Here is a 23,577-nt window from a genome sequence, read left to right as displayed (position 1 = left end):
TATGACGTGTCGGAGTGAAAGTAAGACGTGATGGAGGGAATGAGGCCAGCGAGCAGAAGGCAGGTGCCGCTTATGGAATTCATCAGGTTTTTGTCACTGAGGATTTACATAAAGTATTTATCTCATTCTGTCCCTCATTGAAATTCAACCCAGTAGAGAGCTGATGCTAAATGACAAGCTGACAGGAAGAGAATGAGAGCGGCTCACCTGCAGCACTGTTTACTCAGTGATGTGTTTCCAGAAGACTGCAATTTTGTCACATCATCTTACAATACCACGTTACTCACTCACAGGACGCACTTTACTCTGCTCGCTTCTCACTCAGCTTGTGTTTTCAAGCGTATGAGGACATTAGTTATGTTTCTGTCTAAAGATTTATATGCAAATCTGGAATATCGCATAAAACATTAGTGAATAAAGCAGCGTTTACAGTCAATGAGAAACACAAGAGAACAAAGCACAAACCAAGCAGGAGGACAAAGGAATTGTCTGAAGACCTCTAAGACGGGATTGACTCCAGGCACAAGGCTGGGGAAGGTGACAGAAACATTTCTGCTGCTCTGAAAGTTGCAATGAGCACAGCGGCCTCCATCATCTGTAAGGGGGAGATGTTTAAGCACCAGGACTCTTCCTAGAGCTGGCCGGACATCTAAGCTGAGGGATCAGGGGAGACGGGATTTAGTCAGGGAGGTGATCAATAACCCGAAGGTCACTCTGTCTGAGCTCCAGCGTTCTTCTGTGGAGAGAGGAGAACCTTACAGAAGGACAACCATCTGTGCAGGAATCCACCAATCAGGCCTGTATGATAGAGCGGCCACAATGGCCACACTGTCAAGACCTGCTTCAGAATGCTCTTGACCTCAGACTGGGGCGACGCTTCATCTTCCAGCAGGACAATGACCCAAAGCACACCACCAAAATATCAACGGAATGGCACAATAACAACTCAATGAATGTCCTTGAGTGGCCCAGCTAGAGCCCAGATCTAAATCCTATTGAACATCTCCGGAGAGATCTGAAAATGGCTGTACACCGTCGCTTCCCATCCAACCTGATAGAGCTTGAGAGATACTGCAAAGAGAAACGGCCACAAATTCCCAAAGACAGTACTGTATCTAATGTCATGCACATTTAAATGTTCTTCATCTGTCTTCTTAACACAAGAGCATGTCCTTATCTTAATATCTTAATGTTTTCTGAGCCTCCTCCGGCATTAAATCATGAAATCCACAATGCATGCTAAGTGGCGATTAGCTCCCATGGTCGCGCGCAAACAGAGCTCACAATGGCCGCAGTTTTAATTTCACCCATTATATCAAGCTGATTCATGCGTTGTGGCCCTTCATTCGCTCAGATCTACATCCACCAATCACTCTAATAAAAGCCATTAGACTCTCTGCTGCAGGTTGGCTGGGAATTAGCATTTGAAAGACGGCGCTCTGGGCGTTAGCTGCTAATGTAATTACTGGTCAAGCAGCAGAGAGATGAGCTGCGGGCGGCAGACGTCCCACACCAGATCCCGATTCTGGGATTCCATCCAAACGCAGACCTCCTGCTCATATGTCGCTCTAGAAATAACACAGTGTTTGCAGAGTCCTCGTTGCGCTGGAGTTGTAGCAGGGATTCGCTCGACATGTCAGGCCACTTTAATGAGAATGCTTACATGCATTAATTGATCCTGACAGCCACCTCAGGAGAGCAGAACATTAGGAGCTGCTGGTGTACTAGAGCATCTGCGATACAATCTGACCAGCGCTCAACATCTTGACAATTATACCACAGTGAATAACTACTTTACCATAAAAAAGCCCTATACGGTTGCCATGGTGTCCCTCAGGGTTCTGTTTTAGGCCCGCTCTTCTTCTTGGCCATATAGTCAGGAAATATGGTATGCATTTTCACTGCGATATTGATAAAGCACTCGGGCTGCTCGATTTTGGAAAAAATCATAATCACGATTATTTTGGTCATAATTGTAAAATCACGATTATTCAAAACGATTATCAGTTGAAGTCAAAATTATTAGCGCTCCTGAGAATTTTGTTTTTTTAAATAACTATTTCCCAAATTATGTTAAACAGAGCAAGCAATTTTAACAGCATTTCCTCCTGTATTTTTTTTTTCTTCTGGAGAAAGTCTTATTAGTTTTGTTTCAGCTAGAATAAAAGCAGATTTAAATATTTTGTAACCCATTTTAAGGTCAGTATTATTAGCCCCCTTAAGCAATATATTTTTTGATTGTCTGCAGAAGAATCTACTGTTATACAATGACTTGTCTCATTACTCTAATTTTAGCCTTTGAATTGCACTTTAATCTAAATGCTTGTATTTTGAAAAACATCTAGTAAAATATAATTTAATGTCATCATAGCAAAGATAAAACAAATCATTAATTAGACATGAGATATCAAAACTATTATGTTCAGAAATAAGTTTTAAAAAATTCTTTCCATTAAACAGAAATTGGAGGAAAAGGGTTGCTAATATTCTGGAGGGCTAATAATTCTGACTTCAACTGTGTGTATATATATATATATATATATATATATATATATATATATATATATATATATATATATATATATATATATATATATATATACAGTTATTTTCCACCCTGCAAAGGAAAGAGAAATAAATGCAATAGAATAAAAATATAAAACAAACTGTGATTTAAGCATCTTCACCCTAAGAAAAACACTTTAGCTACAAAAATCCTGCAGACAAGAGCAGTAAGGGATGTTCTCGTCGTTTGATTAGTGCGAAATGCTGCCGCCTGTTTTATCATTGTCACTTTAATGGTTTCTCTTTCACGTGTCTTTTGATTCTCAACTCGTTTATTTATTACGCAAATGAGGGTTAATATGAATAATCACTAAACACCGCGTTTTGACACCTATTTGACCATTAAAGCGCTCACGTTAAGATTACTTTAGATGTCTGCGCTCCTCTGCTCGTCTCAGTGTGCAAGTGACACAGAATGCTGACCGCGTGCTTATGCGTGTGCGTGTTACACACACACATAAGTATGCGGTCTTTTGCGCTTTTGGTATATGATGCAATAATCGTTTATCTCGAATAATGGTTTTTCATAATCGTTAGAAGCCATAATCGGAATCGGTTTTTCGATTAATTGCACAGCCCTATAAAGCACAGCTCTACCTTTCTTCAAAACTCTCTAGTTCTTTTCCTCTGCCTTATTGGCTTTATCACTCCATTGGTTCTGTGTTCTAGAAAGGGTTGGTTCTATCACTTAGTTACTGCAACTTAGTTGCTTCTTTGTGTATCTTTTATCGGTTCTATCATTCTGTTATTGGGTTGTTGGTTTTATTGCTCTGTTATTGGGTTATTGGTTCTTTCACTTGGTTTTATCATTCTTTCAATTGTAAGTTTTATACTTGTCATTGGTGCTTTCGTTCTCTCTATCATTAGCCGCGTTTCTACTTTCGCACCTAAAGCGTGCGAGCCAGTGCAAGCCAGGGCCTGTCGCATTTCCATAGTCACTTCCGGGGCCTAATCAGGCCAAAATGGGGCTTTCTCGAGGCCAGCAGCCAGCCTTTTCCAGCCCGCTGAATACCTTGGGCCAAAGCGAGCTAGCTGGGGCTTCGGGGCGGAGTGAAAGCAGAGGTGGAGTTTGCAAGATGGTGTGCCACTGTCATTCTATCTGTTATTGGTTCTATTCTGTTATTGGGTGTGACGACCCCAGGATTTCAGTATGGATGTGGCAGATCCTGATTGGGTGCCTGGTTGCTCACTAATTGACTCAAACCATATAAAAGCGAGTGTGTGCTAGCTTCTGGAGGACGGTGTGGCTACGGGCCGTCCTCGTGTCAAGACCATCTCTTGATTTCTGCAACCTTATGGTTTTGTTTAGCATTATTTATTTGTGTAGTTAAAGTAGTTATTTTCTTTATTTTCCCCTAGACATTTGTTTGTTTGTTGATTTTGTTGTTCTATTTAGTTTTATGTATAATAAATAAGTTGCATATACATTCTTTTGTTGTCCGAACTCTTTTATGTTGCGACTCGAAGGAGGGGGTCGTAACATTATGTTGTTGGTTCTTTTGCTCTATTATTGGGTTATTGGTTCTTTCACTTAGTCATTAGTTCTATCCCTCGAGCCAGCGAGCCGGCTGGGGCTTCAGGGCGGAGTGAAAGCAGAGGTGAAGTTTGCAAGATGGTGTGCTGCTGTCATTACACTAGTTTTCCCATCATGCATGAGTACATGAGCCAAATCATTATAAATAAATAAGGGAAAGAAAAAAACCTACAGGTAGCTATTGGTCAGTTTAAGATATTCCATAAACTTCTTATAGGCTAGGGGTCTTTTGTTTATGATCGCCCTAATGTTTCCCTTTTAAATATAACGCTGTTGCATATAATAATAGTTAAATTAGTTTTAATTTAATAAGTGATATGTCTTTGCTGCGTCCTCAGAGTTTCAATAAAATATAATAATCTTTACACCATATTAAAGACACAGCCACCAGTGACTTTCAGTAGACCTTCTGTCCATCCATGGTTTAGTCACTGTTTCATTGCTTGTATTGTTCTGTCTGCCATCGGTTCTGTCACTAGTTCTTTATCTCTTATCTATCTGTTTATTGTTAGTTCTATTACACTGAAAAAAGTGATTTTGGAGAGCGGTAAATATAATCTGTGGAAACCATATAAAATTTACTTGATTATTGCAGCCAGCCAAGTAATTCAAAAGTAATGGGTAAATTCTACATATGCTACCCATTCGTCAACAGTAACAACCATCACATAGAAAAATTCAGTAAAGTATACCCCCAAACCGTGAGTTTATTGCTTAAAATTGCGCATGCGTCAGCCCGCGTTTTTGAGTGAGTGTGGACGACGCTGGATCTTCTCACCGGCTGCCATGATCGAACAAACAGCAGAAATTAAGGTAAGCAATTTTTACATGCTGTATATTGTGCAAATGCAATTGTATTTTTTGAAGTTTTGAGATATTACACTTCACTTGTATTAGGCGTTCGTTTGTTTAAAATGCCATTTCTTAAAATTAAAGTTTGAAACTGTCGCTGGCGTCACCGTGGCCCGGGACACACTAAGCCGACAGCAGGTGGAGCAACGTCGGCCACTCGGTCAGGCGAGTAGGTATTTTGTGTTCACGCGTCGGTTAGATGTGCCAAGTGCCATCGGTTTGGTGTGTCCGGGGCTTTAGCTGTCTGCACAACTGCCGGTAAGCGGGGTTAGGTTGGTTTTGTTTTCGATACTCCTGACACATTCAGACGGTCCCTTACCGAGCATGAGGCGCCACGCAGCGCGAGCTCTCCCGGCAACTGTTAAACGCAGATTGCGAGGGCTTGATTGGAGCAGTGCTCGTAATGTCGAGCGAAAAAAAAGAAAAAGACAGCTGTGAATTATAACCAGCTTTGTATTTTTGTGGGAAACACAGTTTAGATATTTTAGGGTAAGAGGTTTTTGAGTTATTGCCGTCCATCACTGAACCTGTCAGGAATATCGAAAACAAAACCAACTTAACCCCTCTCTGCCGGTATGTGGTCGTTGTGTGCTTTTTGCAAGATTAGTCAGCATGCAAGACTGTGTCTGACCGCTGGTTTTAAGGTTAGAAACTAGTCAACTCAAGGATTAAAAAGGAAAACATAGTGTATCCCACGAGTATGTGGGAAAACACCCACTGCTGCACCTGTTTTTAACGAATTGTGGGATCACGCAAAACATCTTAGAACTGATTTTATATTATATTTTGTATTTTAGAACGTCAGTGCTTAATAAATGTTTTCATAATCTGGTCATATGTTTTATGAGGCATATTACATCTATGATGCTCATTAAATGAAGCATAGATATTAATATATGTAATTTTAATGCCTTTATTTTTGTAAATTAAGTACACAGTCTGTTATTTCTTCATAACTGACCCTTGTCAAACAGCCTTGATCAGGTCTTTAACGAAAGTCTTCAGTTATGGAAAAATGAAATGGAAATGCAATTTATAAAATAAATTTAAAAATGAATAAAACCTTCTCTAGCCAAAGAATTGAAGTGGTCAGTCTCAGCCCCTCTTTTGGTGGTTTTAAAAAAAGGTATTATTCACTGAGGCTCAGGTGAAAATATTTAAAATATATTTTAAATAATAATATTTTTTCTTCTAACTAAGATACTTTCATGTGATATATATGAGATCTGGTTTGTGATTTAAAATAACATTTTTGGTCCTTTTACTTCCTAGATCAAGGAGGAGCATCACAACAGTTTCGTTGAAGTAGACATTCTTGTGGAAGCTTGATGAGTACACACCAGGTTTTGCAGCTAATGCATGCCAAAGGAGGAGCAGCTAGTTGCAAGATGCATCCTCTGCTGGACAGTTTAAATGTATGTTATTTTATTTTTTTACATATATATAATTATTGATATGAGGGAATTAAAAGTGAAATAATTTGTAAAAAATTGCTTTAAGTTGAGCTCCATACCAACTTAAACTACCTTTTAACATCAATGTGTAAATTGATTTTCTTTACTGCTTTATCCATTTGGGTCATGAGTAGCTTGAGACAACCAAGCATTTATCAGGCAAAGGGGCAGGGTTCACTCTGTACAGGTCGCCAGTCTATTCCTGGGCCAGAATTTGGTCTTAATATATGTAAATCACTCCCACACTAAATTGTGTCTCCCTACAGACACAGAACATTGAGGAAAAAAAAGAGATGCTGTTGTCTGCTGCCTCAGTAACTACCTTGGGGAAAGACAAGAAGATATGTTCCATGACTGGCAGGTATGTCATATTGATAACAGATTCTTGATCAACTCAAGTGATCCTTCTCTTATATCCCCCTTCTCCTTTTGTCTTCTACTCTCCTCTGCTCTCCTTTAGATAAACTGAAATATATTGAAACAGAATCTTAAAATAAAATTGTGTTTGCTTTTTGTTTGTTTCTTTTTAATGTAGGAATGTGAGGAGTACACAGACAAAACGATGAAGGAGATTGTGAAGCACAATTTGTCTATTGTGATCGGGGGGAAACAAGTGATGGAAGGATGAGGAAGCCAAACAGAGGCATGCATACTGCTGGGACTCATATGCAATTAACATTGAATATCCAAAGGAGCTGAAGAACACGTTTGAAGCTTTTCAAAAACTTTTGTTTTAGAAAATGATGGGGCAAAACCACTGAAGAAGGTCCACAGCCTCAAAAATAAGCTCATGCAGTAGACATTTCTCCTCTTACTTAAAGAGGATCTTTTGTTTGGACATGCCTTGATGGAGTTGTAATGGAGTGTTTTATATATTTTTTTCTCTTCCATCATTTGCTTCACACACAGACAAAGACCCATCCACTGTCTCTCAGCCCTCTCCATTGCTCTGTGTTTTCCCCCATATTGACAGAAAAGGAATACTAATAGAAAGTGGCCTAAAGAATTTTGATCTCACCTACTGTCTTTTCTTCCCCATTTGTTTGTTTATTTTATTCTCATCCTATCTGCGAGAGTGAGAGTAAGGACAAAAAATAAAGAATTTTGTTTTACTTTTATCCGGATATTTGATACTGTACATGCACAAAAACAACCACAAGTCTGTGTGTGTGCTTTTGGCTTTTAAAATAGAATAAGTGGCCTTTGAAGTTTTGTATGCAAGTAGCCAATTACCAGAAAAAACTTTTGAAAATGAGTATAGTGAGTTATAAAACAGGTTTATTTGTTCATTGTTGTGTGAAGCTGTTGTACTTTATTTTGTACTCTTTTCTGTGTTTTAATAATTTGGTGTCCTAAAATGGGTATATGTTTTATTATTCAACATTATTGACACATTTGATAGATCAGTGAGTTATAAAACAGGTATATACTTGAAATGTTGTGTAAAGCTGTTGTGCTGCACTATATTTTGAGTGTGTTTTAGGATTTTTTTAAATAAAACATTAAGTTAATAACCCATTTGAATGTCTTTATTGTAGAGGTACATTTTACCTTTTCTGAATAAGTAATTGTTATTAAGTAACTGATATTAATAAACTTTGATTATATAGATAATTTTTACCCAATAAGTAGCTGTTGTATATATACATAAATGTGAGGTATATTTTACCCAATTTATGTAAGTATTTAATAACTTTTTACTTCAGATAGTTTTTACTCAATATATGGGATTAAATCTACCCAACCAAAGTCGATGCAAATTGTTACCTCAGATTTATTGGGTAAATTCTATAGATTAGTTTTTACAGTGTACTCTCACTGGATCCATCATTCTGCCTATTGTTGCTTCTTTCACTTCATCATTGGTTTTTTCATTCTGTCAATATTTGGTTCTATCACTCCATCTTTGGTTCTATTGTTCCATCTATCATTGGTTCTATCACTATCATTGGATCTGTCAGTTTATCTATTATTGGTTCTATCAGTCCACTATTGGATCTATCGTTGGTTCTATCACTTTGTCATTGGTTTTAACGTTGGCTCTGTTGCTTTTTCATTGGTTTAATTTTTACATATGAGAAGGATGGAGAAGGGACCAACTAGTGGTTCTATCATTCTGTCTGTTGTTGGTTTTATTGCTCTGTCATTGGATCTATTATTCCATCTAACATTGGTTTTATCACCATCACTGGTTCTGTCAATATATCATCGTTGGTTCTATAACTCTTGCATTGAATCTATAAATCTATCTATTATTGGTTCTATCACGTTTTCATTGGTTTTATCATTCTGTCTATTGTTGGTTCTATTGCTTTGTCATTAGTTCTATTACTCTATCATTGGTTCTATTGCTTTGTAATTGGTTCTCTTGCATTGTCATTGGTTTTATTGCTCTATCATTGGTTCTATTGCATTGTCATTGGTTCTATTGCTCTATCATTGGTTCTATTACTCTATGATTTGTTCTATTGCTCTACCATTGGTTCTATTTCTTTGTCATTGGTTGTATTGCATTGTCATTGGTTCTATTACTCTATCAATTGTTCTACTGTTCTATCATTGGTTATCTTGCATTGTCATGGGTTCTATTGCTCTATCATTGGTTCTATTGCTCTATCATTGGTTCTATTGCATTGTCATGGGTTCTATTGCTCTATCATTGGTTCTCTTGCATTGTCATTGGTTCTATTGCTCTATCATTGGTTCTCTTTTATTGTCATTGGTTCTATTGCTCTATCATTGGTTCTATTGCATTGTCATGGGTTCTATTGCTCTATCATTGGTTCTCTTGCATTGTCATTGGTTCTATTGCTCTATCATTGGTTCTATTGCATTGTCATTGGTTCTATTACTCTATCATTGTTCTACTGCTCTATCATTGGTTCCATTGCATTTCCATTGGTTCTATTGCTTTGTCATTGGTTCTATTACTCTGTCATTTGTTCTACTGCTCTATCATTTGTTCTATTGCTTTGTAGTTTGTTCTATTGCATTGTCATTGGTTCTCTTGTATTGTCATTGGTTCTATTACTTTGTCATTGGTTTTATTGCTTTGTTATTGGTTTTATTACTCTATCATTGGTTCTACTGCTATATCATTGGTTCTATTGCATTGTCATTGGTTCTATTGTTTCTTCGTTGGTTTCAATTGCTCTATCATTGGTTCTATTGCTTTGTTATTGGTTCTATTATGTTGTCTATTACTCTATCATTTGTTCTATCACTCCATCATTATATCTGTTGATTTATCTATCATTGGTTCTATTGCTCTATCATTGGTTCTCTTGCTTTGTCATTGGTTCTGTTGTTCTATATTATGTTGGTTCTTTTGCGCTGACATTGGTTCTGTCATTCTGTCTATTTTTGGTTCTATCACTCGTCTATCATTGTTTATTTTTAGTGATTCTGTCATTGGTTTTATCGTGGCTTCTGTCACTCTGTTTTTGGAAATACTTAAGGTAATGTTACGCTGACAGTAGTTTAGATGATCAACCCTTAAACCATGTGAGGAAACGAGCAAAGCTTCACATTGATGACACAATCAGTGCCGCAGATTGTTTTGTGATCGCTCTAATGGTCCATCAGTCTGAGCAATTACCAATAATGTCATAAACTGATGTCAGCAGTGCTCTTCCTTCTGCCAGACGTCACGTTCAGGAAGACAAGCCTATCATGTTGCAATGCATCAGAAGTAATTTGATCTTAGTGAGGTTTTTGCTGTCAGAGCTTCGCTGATCTGCTGCTGTTGTGTTTCAGATGCTCCTGCTGACAGTTTGATGGTGTATTTCATGCTGTGGATTTTCAAAAGCAGTTCAGAGTCTTGCTGTAATGACGGATAAAGGCTTTCAGATACTGATCGCTCACTCTATGTTTTGTATTTATTTCTGAGCGTGAAGAGCTTCTCTCGTGAGACCGGTGCAGGACAGCAGGTGTGGTGCTGATGCTCCATTGACACGCTACATTAAAAACAAAAGTGCTTTCAGACTCTGTTTCTGTAAATGAGGAGACGCTCGCTCCGTTTCTCCAACAGATGTGAAACACTCTGCGTCATTTAGCAGTCATCATGATCCATCCACTCCAAACTTTATGACCAGCTATTGTGAAATCAAACTTTCAAATGACTTTATCAACTTTAGCCAATGTAAAATAACAACAACAAATGATGTAGTCTACATTTATAAAATCTTATTCACATTCATGACATATCAGGATTATAAAGTTTCATGATATGACACACGCATCATGAATGTGAACGAGATTTTCTGCATGATTTTTCATTCATTAATTTTCCTTAGGCTTTGTTCCTTATTTATCAGGGGTCACCACAGTGAAATGAACCATCAACTATTCCAGCTATTCCTTCCAGCCGCAACCCAGTACTGGAAAACTCCCATACACACTCATTCACACTCATTCACCAATTTAGTTCATTTAGAAATGCCAATTGACCCAGCTGGGACTAGAACCAGCGACCTTCTTGCTGTAAGCCCACATTGTTAACCACTGAGCCACTATGCCGCCATGTATGCTTATGACAACTGTTATTATGTCGTTTACTCAATTATGACATTTTAAATGTAAAGATTTAAAGACTTTTCTCCCTAATTTGATTTTCAAAAATATGTAAAACACATCATATTGTATAAACGTTAAAACCTTACCAAAAAGAAGCTCAATATCAGAGATTTAAAAAAAATAATTATAATAAAATCAAATAATAATAATAATAAACTTAAAGCATGCAATCAGGAATGAAAGATACACCAGAAAAATCCACCACAAAATACTTTTGTCACGACAACTTGAAATTACCAAGACAACACAGCTTGTCATAAATCTGTCATCAATATGATGGTCATGATGAGGCATTATAATTGTGCATTGACTGAAAGTCTGAGGGAGAAAAGCATGTAGTGATTTTCTGAGATCAGTTTTACTGTAATGTTAGGCTAGGACGCTAGAAAACAGTATTGAGGATCCACATGCAGTTTATTATAAGAATGGTCAGGATTCAGAGCAATCCAAAGTCGTGGTCAAAGAATGGTAGTCGGTACAGGCAGCGATGAATCAAGACAAACAGACAAATTACAGTCGTAATGCTCACAAGACTCAGCAACTAGTCTGTGTGTGTGTGTCTGTGCTGCTTTTAAAGTCCATGTAATCAGTTCTGAACAGCTTCAGCTGTGTGTGTTAGCAATCAGCGGAAAACTAGAACATGTGTAAGTGTGTGGTGCATGACAGGATTTGTAGTCCATATAGTGACAGATTTGTAATCCTGAGTGAAAGTGAATGATTCCCAGAGATCTACAAGCCTGGATTGCTGGTGGTTGTGACATTTACACACATCATTGGTCAGTATGGACCCTGCTCATCAGCATCTTCATCATTTTAATCATAGATGTTTTTTTTAATCGTATGAAAATGTACTTGTATGTGTGTATTATATCTACTTACAGAAAGCGAAGTCCTGCTCGTGTGAGATGTGTGTAATGCAGTGTGTATGTGGGCAGGACAGTAAATCTGACATTGTTCTCTCTTCAGGCTGCCGTTATCAGTCTCACACTATTGTTTTCCTCTTTCTGAAAGTCTTCATAACACCGTCCTGGAGTTTTTCTCTCATTATTTCAGCTAATGGGATTGTATATAAAGGATTTATTGTACTCACCCATTCACTGCACTCTGAGTTTACCAACTATGACCACTTCTGCTGCGGAGAAACACGCAGATGTGGAAAAGCTCCTGTTTGTCTCTTAAAAGAATCTGTGTAAGTGTAATGGCTGGATGTCTCTTTGAGAGTCTCCCTCGAGCAGCAGCACTGATCTGAAAGCAGTGAACAGAGAGAGAGAGCTGCAGGAGAGCTCAGATGTTCAGAGATCTGCTCTTCCTGCTGTGTTCACTTCACCTCCTCCTTCTGAACTCTACAGGCTGATGCTGTGGTGGGATTCATGAGTTGGTTTTTGGGGGGTGGGATGGAGGGTTTAAATTAGTTGCAAGGTTTTTTTTTTTTAATTATTGAGAAAATGCACTGCACCCTGAATGACGTATTTTAGATTTGCAAAGTAAAGACGGTACCCTTTAGTGGATTTGTGATTTAAAACACAAAAAAAAATTAACTGATGCAGATCAAAACATAGATCTATTTACACTAATTAGATTGCTAGTGCTTCAGTTTAATTGATTGGTTGCTAGGGTTGTACAGTGGACTTATTATTTAACATTATTATTATTATTATTACTATTTAAAGTTGAGTAGCGTTATAATAAGTTTAATATAATAATAATAATAATAAAAATAATAATTTCCTCTGCGTAAAGCATATGCTGGATAAGTTGGCAGTTTATTTGGCTGTGGCGACCCAAGATTAATAAATGGACTAAGCCGAAGAGAAAATGAATGAATAAATTAATAATTACTATTATTATTTAATTATTTTTATAATTATTTTATTATTAATATTTTATTAATATTATTATTTTAGGAATATTGTTATTTTATTATTATTATTATTTTATAATATTTATTATTATTTTATTATTATTAAATTAATTTTATTAATATTTTATTTTTATTATTATTATTATTATTATTATTATTATTATTATTATTTTATTTGCAGTTCAATAATGTTAAAATAATTGTTTTACTTAATGTTACAGTTGTTTAATAAAATAAAATATTTTCACAAAAAAAATAATCGCTGTCGTTGTTTATAGTTTAGTTGTATTATAAGTGGTTTAATATATAGTAATAATAATAATAGTTATTAATTTATTAGCATTTTCATAATATTAAAATAATTGGCTCATTTAATTTTTTTATTGTAATTAAATAGAATATTTTAACACCACCACCACTACTACTACTACTACTACTACTACTACTACTACTACTACTACTAATAATAATAATAATATATTTTTTATTTTTAGATGTGCTGTTTTTTGTAGTACTGTAATATTTTATTCACTTTAGTAATTAAGTATTTATTAGGATTCGTAAATAGTAAAACAATATTGTAGGAATATAAACTAATGGTAGTTAAAAATATTTTAATAATAATAATAATAATAATAATAATAATATATATATATAAATATTTTAGTGACTTTAGTATTTTAAGTATTTTAATGACTTTATTCTTTTATATTTTAAAACTAAAATATCACTATTATTTACTATTATTATTATCATTATTATTATTATTATTATTATTATTATTATTATTATATTTACAGTTTAATAATATTCAGTAATAATTTTATATGATTATATTTAATTTATTATTAAATATTTTTTTAGTTTTTGTTAAAAATATTTAAAAAATGTAATTTAAAGTATAATAATAATAATAATAACAACAACAACAACAATAATAATAATAATAATAATAATAATAATTATTATTATTATTATAATTATAATTGTATTAATAATTTATTTATTGTAGATTTATTGTTCAGTAGATTTAAAAACCGTTCATCATAAAGTACACTAGCCTGTTCTAGTGATGCATGCAGGATACCTCTAAAGCTCTTAATCAAATACCAATATGAGCTCATATGTTAATGTGTAATTATTGATGAGGTCTTATGATGGATTATCACTCAGATCTAGAGATTTATCTGTACGTGTGATAAATTACTCTCCATCTCCTGCGATACTGTCATTAATGTTTTCCCACAAATGAAGCATCCATTATAAGCCGATGCCCTTGGCTGCTTTTGTAGAGTTAATACTGCTCAGAATCAGAGTAAATCTCCTCCAGCGCTTCACTTCACAATTAAAGCAGATCCAGCCTTGACATCAGATCTTTACTTCAAAGCTGTAATGAAGGATTTAAGCTCTGTTTACATGGTTGATGGTCTTCTAAATCGTTCTTATTATTCAGTTTTGTTTTACTGAAGACTGAACTCTATGCATATTTGAGTGTGTTTTAGACTGACGTCTCAGTGGAAAAACTGCTTCAGTCCACATTAATGTGAACCTTCAAAAAATGTTTTTAAAGACACGTTTTACTGCAGTTTGTAGGTTAAATGAACACTAGGGGGCAGCATGACAACGATAACTTTTGTTCCTTTTCACACTGATGATATTTACAATGACATATCATTCATTAATAAAGGACATTTTCTTCCATTTCTTTGCACAACACCAAATAAACAGCACAAAACAACTTAACGCTGCATTATTTGTTATGAATACTTTTGCGTCTCCATGTCTGTCTCCATATGGACACTTTTCTGGTCAGTACAGAGTTCTTCAGTTTGAGTTCGGTAAAGCACGCCTCCACAAACGAGATGAAAGCAATGTAAAATCCGGGTAAAACTGTGAGGTCGCATTGCACTTTTTTCTTACGTTTTCTATCGAAAATGCTTTTGGTTGTGTTTATGCAAGAGTTTAGGTCAGTGGTTCGTTAGCTGATCTGTACAACAGCCGCTGCCTTCACCTTGACGTGTACAAGAAGGATGTATATGTGAAACAAAAAACATGTACCCTAAGTGACGTATTTCAGATTTAAAAAACGTGGACAGCGCCATCTAGTGGATTTGTCATCTGAAACATACAACAATATGTACACTAAATAAATTAATCAGATTTGCAAAAGTATTGACTCTGGTGCATTTGTCCTTTGAAATGCACAACAAAACGTACCCTAAGTGTCGTGTTTGAGATTCGCAAAATAAAGATAACGCCCTTTAGTGTATTTGTGATGTAAAATGTACAAAAAAGTACCCTAATTGACGGATTTAAGATTCATCAAAATGTGGTCAGCGCCCTCTAGTGGATTCGTCATCTGAAACATGCAACTGTATGTACCTTAATTAATGTATTTAAGATTCGCAAAAATGTGGACAGCGCCCTCCAGTGGGTTTGTCATTTGAAGCATGCAACTGTATGTCCCTTAAGTGACGTATTTCAAATTCGTAAAAATGTGGACAGCGCCCTCCAGTGGGTTTGATACATACAACAAAACACACCCTAAGTGACTTTTCAGATTCAAAAATGTGGATCATATACAAAGTCATAAATAGTATGATATGCAGTAAAGTGCTTACACAACCACTCGTGACCTTAAAAATAATAACAATAATAATCTAAATTATGGACAAAAAAAAAGTAAACAGAAAAAATTTATATAGAAATGGAATAGAAGATAACAACAAATACAGAAATATTTAAAACCCTTAGATATATAGAGTATGTAGCTGTAGAATAAAAAGTACAAAGTATAAAAATCTAAAAGAGCCATCTGCACAAACAGAAACATAGAAGCGGTGCATAAGAGATGAAGGAGTGGATCTAAGAAGTGTATGTATGGAGTACATTAGAAATACACAATATTAACCCAGGGTGTGTGTAAATGTCGCCGAGTGTCTGACACGCAAAACATACCTGGAGGAATGCATTTTAAATTTCGACATAAAATGTAGGCTGAGGCTGATATTTTCAGGGTGTTTGGTGTAGTGTCAGTGTTTCTAAAGATTATATTGATCTGTAGTTTGAAGCCTGCAGCTCTGGACTCATCTTTTGTCCTGTTATCGTCCTCCATCTTCCTCCATGTGTCTTTATCTCAGACCTGATGTTTATTTCTTGTCTCTCACCCTCAGTTAGAGGACAATTGTGTGTGTGTGTGTGTGTGTGTGAGAGAGAGAGAGAGAGCCCAAACTAGTGTACTTCATCAAAATTTTCACAATTTTCTCCCGTGCTTGAACCACATCTCACAGATTACGTTGCATGTCACAAAAGCTCTCCGTAATGCACGCAAAACGCTATTAAAACCCGTTTTCGGAGCGCAAATTACCAGTTGTAAACGCTGTAAACAGAAGTTTACAGTGTGGTCACAATAGCGCCCTCCATGTAACTACCAAGAAAAAGGTCTATAGGAGGATTAGATTAACGTTACTAGCCATTTTGCGAGCTACACCGTGTGCCTGACTGGAGTAGTGTTTGGAGGTTGCCGGGAAGGCAGCATATTGCCCGTCACTTCATTTGGGATGTCTGAATCGTTCAGTTTGTAATGCGTACCGAACCGAAAGTCTCGTACCGAATGGTTCAATATGAATAGGAGTAACGATACATTAATAAATTATATATATATATATATATATATATATATGATTTCCGCTTCATTCATTCCTCCATGGCGGGGTGCCACACCAAAATTCATCCCACCACAGCTACATTACAGCTTCTTATTAATTCAAAACATTCATTCATTGTTGTTGCTTTTAATAGCGGGTAATAATCACACCAAAACGTATTAAAAGGTAAGTGAATTATAACAGCTCAAACTTTTCTGTTACCGTAGTAGGGTTGTGCGCTATTTGTTTAACACTTTAAGGTTTTGTGCTGACTGACTGACTGACTGACTTACTGACAGTTGCATGATGCGTGAGGCCAGCAAACATGACGTAGCTTTCAGTTAAGATGAACACAGTTTCCATAACTATACTTTATTCATAGATAAAGGTCTGTGGTTCTGCATTCAAATAGTTATCTTATTACGTTTATATCTAATAGTTCGATATTAACGTTATCTTGCTTGAGCTGTTTATTGCCGTTTCACTTTACTCCAGGACGCATTAATACCGATCTCTGTAGGTCTATTAGAGACATTCATAAATATTCCTAGCAAATCTAATAAATGTTGGAGACATACTCAATACATAAACGCACTAAATCACACTTCAGCAGTGTTTATTTGAGAGCGCACAAGAAGATCTGCGCTTTAGCAGTGTGTTTGAGGTTGTGCAAGAAGTTTTGTGCACGAGTAGATAAAATCGGCACGCAAGCAGAGATTGGCATGCTCGTATTAACGTTACATAAATGCGACCTCGACGTGTACTGCACACACCACATTTCTCTATTTGTCATTGAAATACGGCAAAGGTAGTTGGTAAATTTGTGTATATTGTATAATGTATATTTCATTGTCCAGTATGAAAATACCTTTAATATATGTAATGTGAATCAATTTCTCCTTTAGAAATACAAATTTAATGTTTACTTTAAATCAATACACAAATACACAAATGGTAACATTATATTATATATATTAAATAAACATGTCAGTGGTTTAATATATGTCATTTATATTTATTTGAAATGATTTTAGAAAGCAAGCAGCAAGAAGGGCTATTTCTATTGCTTATTTTATTATTTTAATTATGAACATAACATGTTTTTTTTATTTGAGTAATATTGTCCTCGTTTGCGAGTCTTTCCTCTGTCCTGTGGATGAATCTGTAAGGTTAATGTGACCGTGTGCTGTTTCTGCGGAGGTGATCAGTGTGAAGTGTTGCTGGATCTGCTGTAAATGTTGAAGATCTTCCTCTTAATAAGCAGAAGCTCAACTGAAACATGTTTGTGTGCACGTGACTGAACATAAGGAAAGACTCCAGACGGCAGTTACAGCTCCTCTGATTGGACGATTCGCTCTCCTGCTTTGCCTAATTGGCCGAGACTCTGATTGTTTTTCTCGACGGAGACATTTAAATGGCTTTTTTCAGATGGATGTGAAACTGTGGCTTTGTTTTGCTCAGATGTGTTTGAGTATTGCTCGCTCACGGTTCTCTTTTAGACATTCAGACTTCATGATTGATCCAGTATTGAACGATATTGAACTCTTAAAGGTGTCATGAACTACCTCACTCTTTTATTCTGTGCTACACTGCAAAAATGCTTTTCTTAAATTATTTCGGTCTTGTTTTTAGTCCAAATATCAGAAAATGCTTAAATCCTGAAGCGTTTTCTAGACAAGTAAAATGTATTGTCCTGTTTTCAGACATAATATGCCAAAATTAAGTGAATTTTTCATTAAAAGAAACTAAATATTCAATGCCAATGGTGTGAGCAAATTAATCTTATGGCAAAACAAAAAAGAAAGATTATTCTGCTCACCCATTGGCATTGATTATTTAGCTTGTTTTATTGAAAAATTAACTTATTTTTGGTATATTATTTCTGATAACAAGACAATATATTTTACTTGTCCAATAAATACTTCTTGTTTTAAGAATTTTAAGATATTTAACCTAAAAACAAGACAAAAACTGTAAGTAAAGCAGTTTTTGTGGTTGATTCTCTGTGCTCAGCTTATAATAGTATCAATATTTTGCATCAATAGACAGAATAGTTTATTGTACATCTATTTTCTGTGCTGTTTTTGAGCCTGATAAGAAAGCTCTGAGTGGGCGGGGCCAAATGTAGACTAAGAAGTACACACCCATAGCTGCGATTGGCTGACAGTTTTACGTATTACAAGGCTATACAGGAAAACCTTGCCTAATTAACCTAAAGTCGTTAAATGTCGCCTTAAGCTGAATAGTATCATGCAAAATAACTAGTAAATAAAATATAATGTGCTGTCATCATGGCAAAGAGAAAATAAATCAGTAATTAGAAATTCATTTCTTTCATTTTATTTTCAATTCAATTCAATTCAGCTTTATTTGTATAGCGCTTTTACAATGTAGATTGTGTCAAAGCAGCTTCACATAAATGGTCATAGTAACTGGAACAGTGTGGTTCAGGTTTTAGTGTTTAAGTTCAGTTCAGTTCAGTTTAGCTCAGTTCAGTGTGATTTAATCATTACTAAGAGTTCAAACACTGAAGATCAAATTCATCGATGCGTAGCTCTACCAATCCTGAACCATGCGAGGCAGTGGCGACAGCGGAGAGGGAAAAAAAACTTCACCTGATGGGAGTGAAGAAAAAAAACCTTGAGAGAACCAGACCCAGTTGGGCACGACCATTTTAATTTCTCCGCTGGCCAAAAGTCTTGTGCAGAGCTTCATTCGCCGTGGTTTAGGCTGGAAGATGGCCTCAGCGAAGACTCGTCTGTCCCTGGAGCGTCGCTGGAATTTTCGGCTTAGTTTCACTATTAATCTGGGGTCACCACAAATGAACCGCCAACTTATCCAGCATATGTTTTACGCAGCGGATGCCCTTCCAGCTGCAACCCAACACTGGGAAACACTCATACACTACAGACAATTTTGTTTACCCAATCCACTTTTACCACGTTTTTGGACTTGTGGGGGAAACCGGAGCACCTCAGAGGAAACCCACGCCAACATGGGGAGCACATGCAAACTCCACACAGAAACGCCATCTGACCCAGCTGGGAATCGAACCCGCGATCTTCCTGCTGTGAAGCGTTTTTGCTACCCACTGCTCCACCGTGCAGCCCCAGTTATTAGAAATGAGTTATTAAAACTATTGTTTAGAAATGAGTCAACAAATCTTTCCATTAAGTAACACTTGGAAAATATATACAGTTGAATTCAGAATTATTTCCCCCAAATTCTGTTTAATGAAAAGATGTTTTCAACACATTTCTAATCATAACAGTTTTAATATCTCATCTCTAATAACTGACTTATTTTCTCTTTGTCATGATGACAGTAAATAATATTAGACTAGATATTCTTCAAGACACTTCTATACAGCTTTAAGTGACATTTAAAGGCTTCACTAGGGTAATTAGGGTAAAGTTAGGGTAATTAGGCAAGTCATTGTATAACAGTGGTTTGTTTTGGAGACAGTGCATAACTAATATAGCTTAAGGGGGCTAATAATATTGAGCTTAAATGGCTTTAAAACAATTAAGAAATTATTTTATTCTAGCCAAAATAAAACAAATAAGACTTTCTCCAGAAGAAAAAATATTAGAGGAAATGTTTTGAAAAATTCCTGAATCTGTTCAACATCATTTAGGAAATATTTTAAAAAAAGAAAGTCACAGGATTGCCAAATAATTCTGACTTCAACTGTAAATACAAGCAATCTTTGTTGAAGTTACAAATACTATATTTTCATGTACTCATGTTTTAAACTCTCTTCAATAGCAGCTCTAGTGTGAAACCTGCAGCTCTGTGTTGTAGATTATGTCGTGATTGTGTGTGTATGTTGTGTCAATATGATTTGTGATGCTCACAGTGAACTCTTCTGTTGTTTCCGCAGTTGTTCCTCTTCCAGTTATTGAGGGGTTTGTCGTATATTCATCAGCGCTACATCCTTCACCGAGACCTGAAGCCACAGAACCTGCTGATCAGCGACACCGGAGAGCTCAAGCTGGCAGACTTCGGTGAGTCTTCTTCACTAATAATTGGCTGGATTATTGCCCATTTTAATTAAATACATTTCATTTCTACATTTAAAAAAAGATGTATTAAATATGGCAAATATTTACATTTTAGATGTTATTTAATCATGATTACATTAATTTAGCATTTTTCATTATTTTCACATTGAAGACAGATGTTACGTAATAATAGTATATTATCATATTTAATGATTTATTATGGGTGTCACGGTGAAGGTTGTGGCGTCACACAGAAGGTTGCTTGTTTGAGCCTTGGTTGGGTCAGTTGGTGTTTCTGTGTGGAGTTTGCATGTTCTCCCCGTGTTGGCGTGGGTTTCCTCTGGGTGCTCCGGTTTCCCCCACAGTCCAAACACATGCGCTATAGTGGAATTGATGAACTAAATTAGCCATAGAAGTGTGTGTGAATGAGTGTGTATGAGTGTTTTCCAGTACTGGGTTGCCGCTGGAAGGGCATCTGATGTGTAAAACATATGCTGGAATAGTTGGCGGTTCATTCCGCTGTGGCAACCCCTGATTAATAAAGGGACTAAGCTGAAAAGAAAATGAATGAATGATTTGTTATATTTAATTATGAGTTATGGGCGTCAGGGTGGCGCAGTGGGTAGCACGATCGCCTCACAGCAAGAAAGTCGCTGGTTCGAGCCCTGGTTGGCTCATTTGTTGTTTCTGTGTGGAGTTTGCTTGTTCTCCCTGTGTTGGCGTGGGTTTCCTTCAGGTGCTCCGGTTTCCCTCAAAGTCCAAACACATGCGCTATAGGGGAACTGATCAACTAAATTGGCTGTTATGTATGAGTGTATATGAGTGTTTCTCAGTACTGGGTTGCAGCTGGACGGGCATCCGCTGCATAAAACATATGCTGGATAAGTTAGTGGTTCATTCTGCTGTGGAAACCCCTGAATTATAAAGGGACTAATCTGAGAGGAAAATGAATGAATAAGTTATGAATTATATTATTATATTTGATAATGTTCTGCCACCCAAACAGCAGTATTACTGAATATTGTTGACAGTGTTGTATATCAGTATTTCTGTAATGTGAGAATTGTGCTGTTAAGATCACTCATTGGCCACTTCTCATCATTCAGATTCTCTTTAATGCCTTTATTGGTTGAGAATAGATTGTGGGTGTGTTTGTGTGTCTTTGTGTTTGTGCGGGATTGCTTGTGTTTGTGTGTGTGTTTACATATTTGTTTTGCATGTCTTTATAGCTGTGTGAGTGTGCATGTGCGTGTGTCTCCCTCTGTGTGCGTATGTGTGTGTGTGTGTGTTTGTTATTCAGAGGACAATGATCTGCAACTCATCTCTAATAACTGATTTATTTTCTCTTTGTCATGATGACAGTAAATAATATTAGACCAGATATTCTTCAAGACACTTCTATACAGCTTAAAGTGACAGTTAAAGGCTTCACTAGGGTAATTAGGGTAAAGGGTCATGACACCCCCACTTTCGGTTCAGGTCTACCTCAGAATTTTTTCAAAAGATGCATCATAGTGGGCGTGGAGGTCTGCGAGCAAAGGGCAGGAGTGGGCTTGGCCAGCCGGGTAGAAGGAGGGAAGCGAACAACTGATGTCAGTCGGCTCACAAAATGAGACACAAACCGTGAGGAGACGCATGATTTATAGTTTACAAAGTTAAAATGCAAAGAAATAAACTGTGATTTAATGCCCTGCTACAGTTGTTTTTCGTAATTTCATATACACACAACCACAATTTATATCATTATAAAGGTAATGGTGTTCATATAAACACTATAAATGAGGATTCTCCCTCAAACCCTGAATGGAGACTCAGGCCCCGTTTACACTAGTGCGTTTTAGTTTGAAAACGCATAAGTTTTGCTACGGTTACGCCATCCGTCCACACTACGCTGGAGTTCTCGAGCGCCGAAAACAGAGCTTTTTGAAAACGCTGGAGAGGCCGTTTTCATTCTAAAACGCTGCTGCTCCGTCTCAGTGTGGATGGGGAAAGACGGAGACATCTGAAAACGGAGGCGGGGCTGCAAACGTTCGCCTATCTGATTGGGTCTTTTCCCTCAATATTAAGTAGCCCACACACAGTTCAGTCTCGCATCCTCTTCTTGTAAGTTAAGACTTCGCAAGTTTGATCAAGGCTGCAGTCTCCCCCTTCTCAGTTTGATATGGAAAACATACCGAGGACACGGGTAAATCTTCACAGGGAACAGTGTACTTTATAACTTCATTCACATCACCTTGGCTACGTTGTTTCCCTTTACATACAATAAGTTTATACATTGTAGGAAGTAAAGGCAAGCGATCAGTCAATGTACCTGGATTAATCATTAACTTATCTTTGCGCTTAACCAAAACATGTTACCCGTGAACAAGTAACTTAATAGATTCCAATGACCAAAGTCAGGGAATTGGCCTATGTTGTTAGATAAAGACAACAACATGAATGAAATATCACGTTTAGCAAATATAGTGAGATTAGATCCAGCGGGAGATGCGTGATGAGCAGTCCGACAAGCAGAGCTCTCATCTGGGTAGAAATGCTGGAGCGCTTGCCCGAGAGTGTGTGTGTGGTCACGTGATGTGCGTTTTCAGCGTTTTGGTGTGGACGGAGAGCTGTTCAGAAACGCTGGGTAAAACGCAAGTGTGGACGCGGATCGTTTTCATTCTACAACGCCGTTTTAAAACTAAAACGCACTAGTGTAAACGGGGCCTCAGTGCAGCAGGTCTTCTGCCCTGTCTAGTTTAACCATTAGCCCTGTTGGTAATCTGCAGGATTTAGGCAAACACAGCAGCACGGCGATGTGTCTAACTCAGAATGAACTCCTGATAAAGGACGACGTCCGCCATTCTCCAATTCTCGTACTGCTCTCCTGACAAAAATGCTTGCTGCACACACACAGCTTTGCTATATCGTTCTGTGTTCTTCTAAATGCATGCGCTCGTCATCAGAGTCGCGCTCTTCCTCTGAGAAGGTAAATTCTTTGTCGCTGTTTAGTACTGTGCTTCTTCACCCGTGTAGCGTGCCATCGTTCAAACAAAAATAAGTAACTAATAAAGCTTGTCGTTTGATGCCATGTATCTTGGGGAGC

At 36.8% G+C, this 23,577-nt stretch overlaps 1 protein-coding gene and 1 long non-coding RNA gene across 15 annotated transcripts in view; both read left to right on the top strand.

Annotated features, from left to right (window-relative positions):
* The window catches only part of cdk14 (cyclin dependent kinase 14), a 236,291-nt gene that overhangs the window by 98,105 nt on the left and 114,609 nt on the right, over positions 1–23,577 (top strand). For 10 of the 14 annotated variants that reach the window (XR_015510597.1, XR_015510596.1, NM_001430898.3 and 7 more), the window contains 1 exon segment: positions 20,372–20,495. Coding sequence is in view for 8 of the 14 variants with exons in the window: in NM_001430898.3 (NP_001417827.1) it covers positions 20,372–20,495 (124 nt within the window). In the remaining 6 variants the exon portion in view is untranslated. 14 annotated transcript variants of the gene reach the window in all.
* On the top strand, positions 4,833–7,923 carry LOC147840469 (uncharacterized). Its single transcript, XR_015512266.1, has 4 exons — positions 4,833–4,912; positions 6,224–6,366; positions 6,672–6,766; positions 6,941–7,923. It is a non-coding gene; the product is annotated as an uncharacterized LOC147840469 (long non-coding RNA).

This window comes from Danio rerio, chromosome 16 (assembly GCF_052040795.2).
Source record: "Danio rerio strain M-AB ecotype USA chromosome 16, GRCz13ab, whole genome shotgun sequence".
Taxonomy (NCBI): Eukaryota; Metazoa; Chordata; class Actinopteri; order Cypriniformes; family Danionidae; genus Danio; species Danio rerio.
The sequence above is the reverse complement of the archived record's forward strand: the minus strand, read 5'-3'. Positions and strand labels throughout refer to the sequence as shown.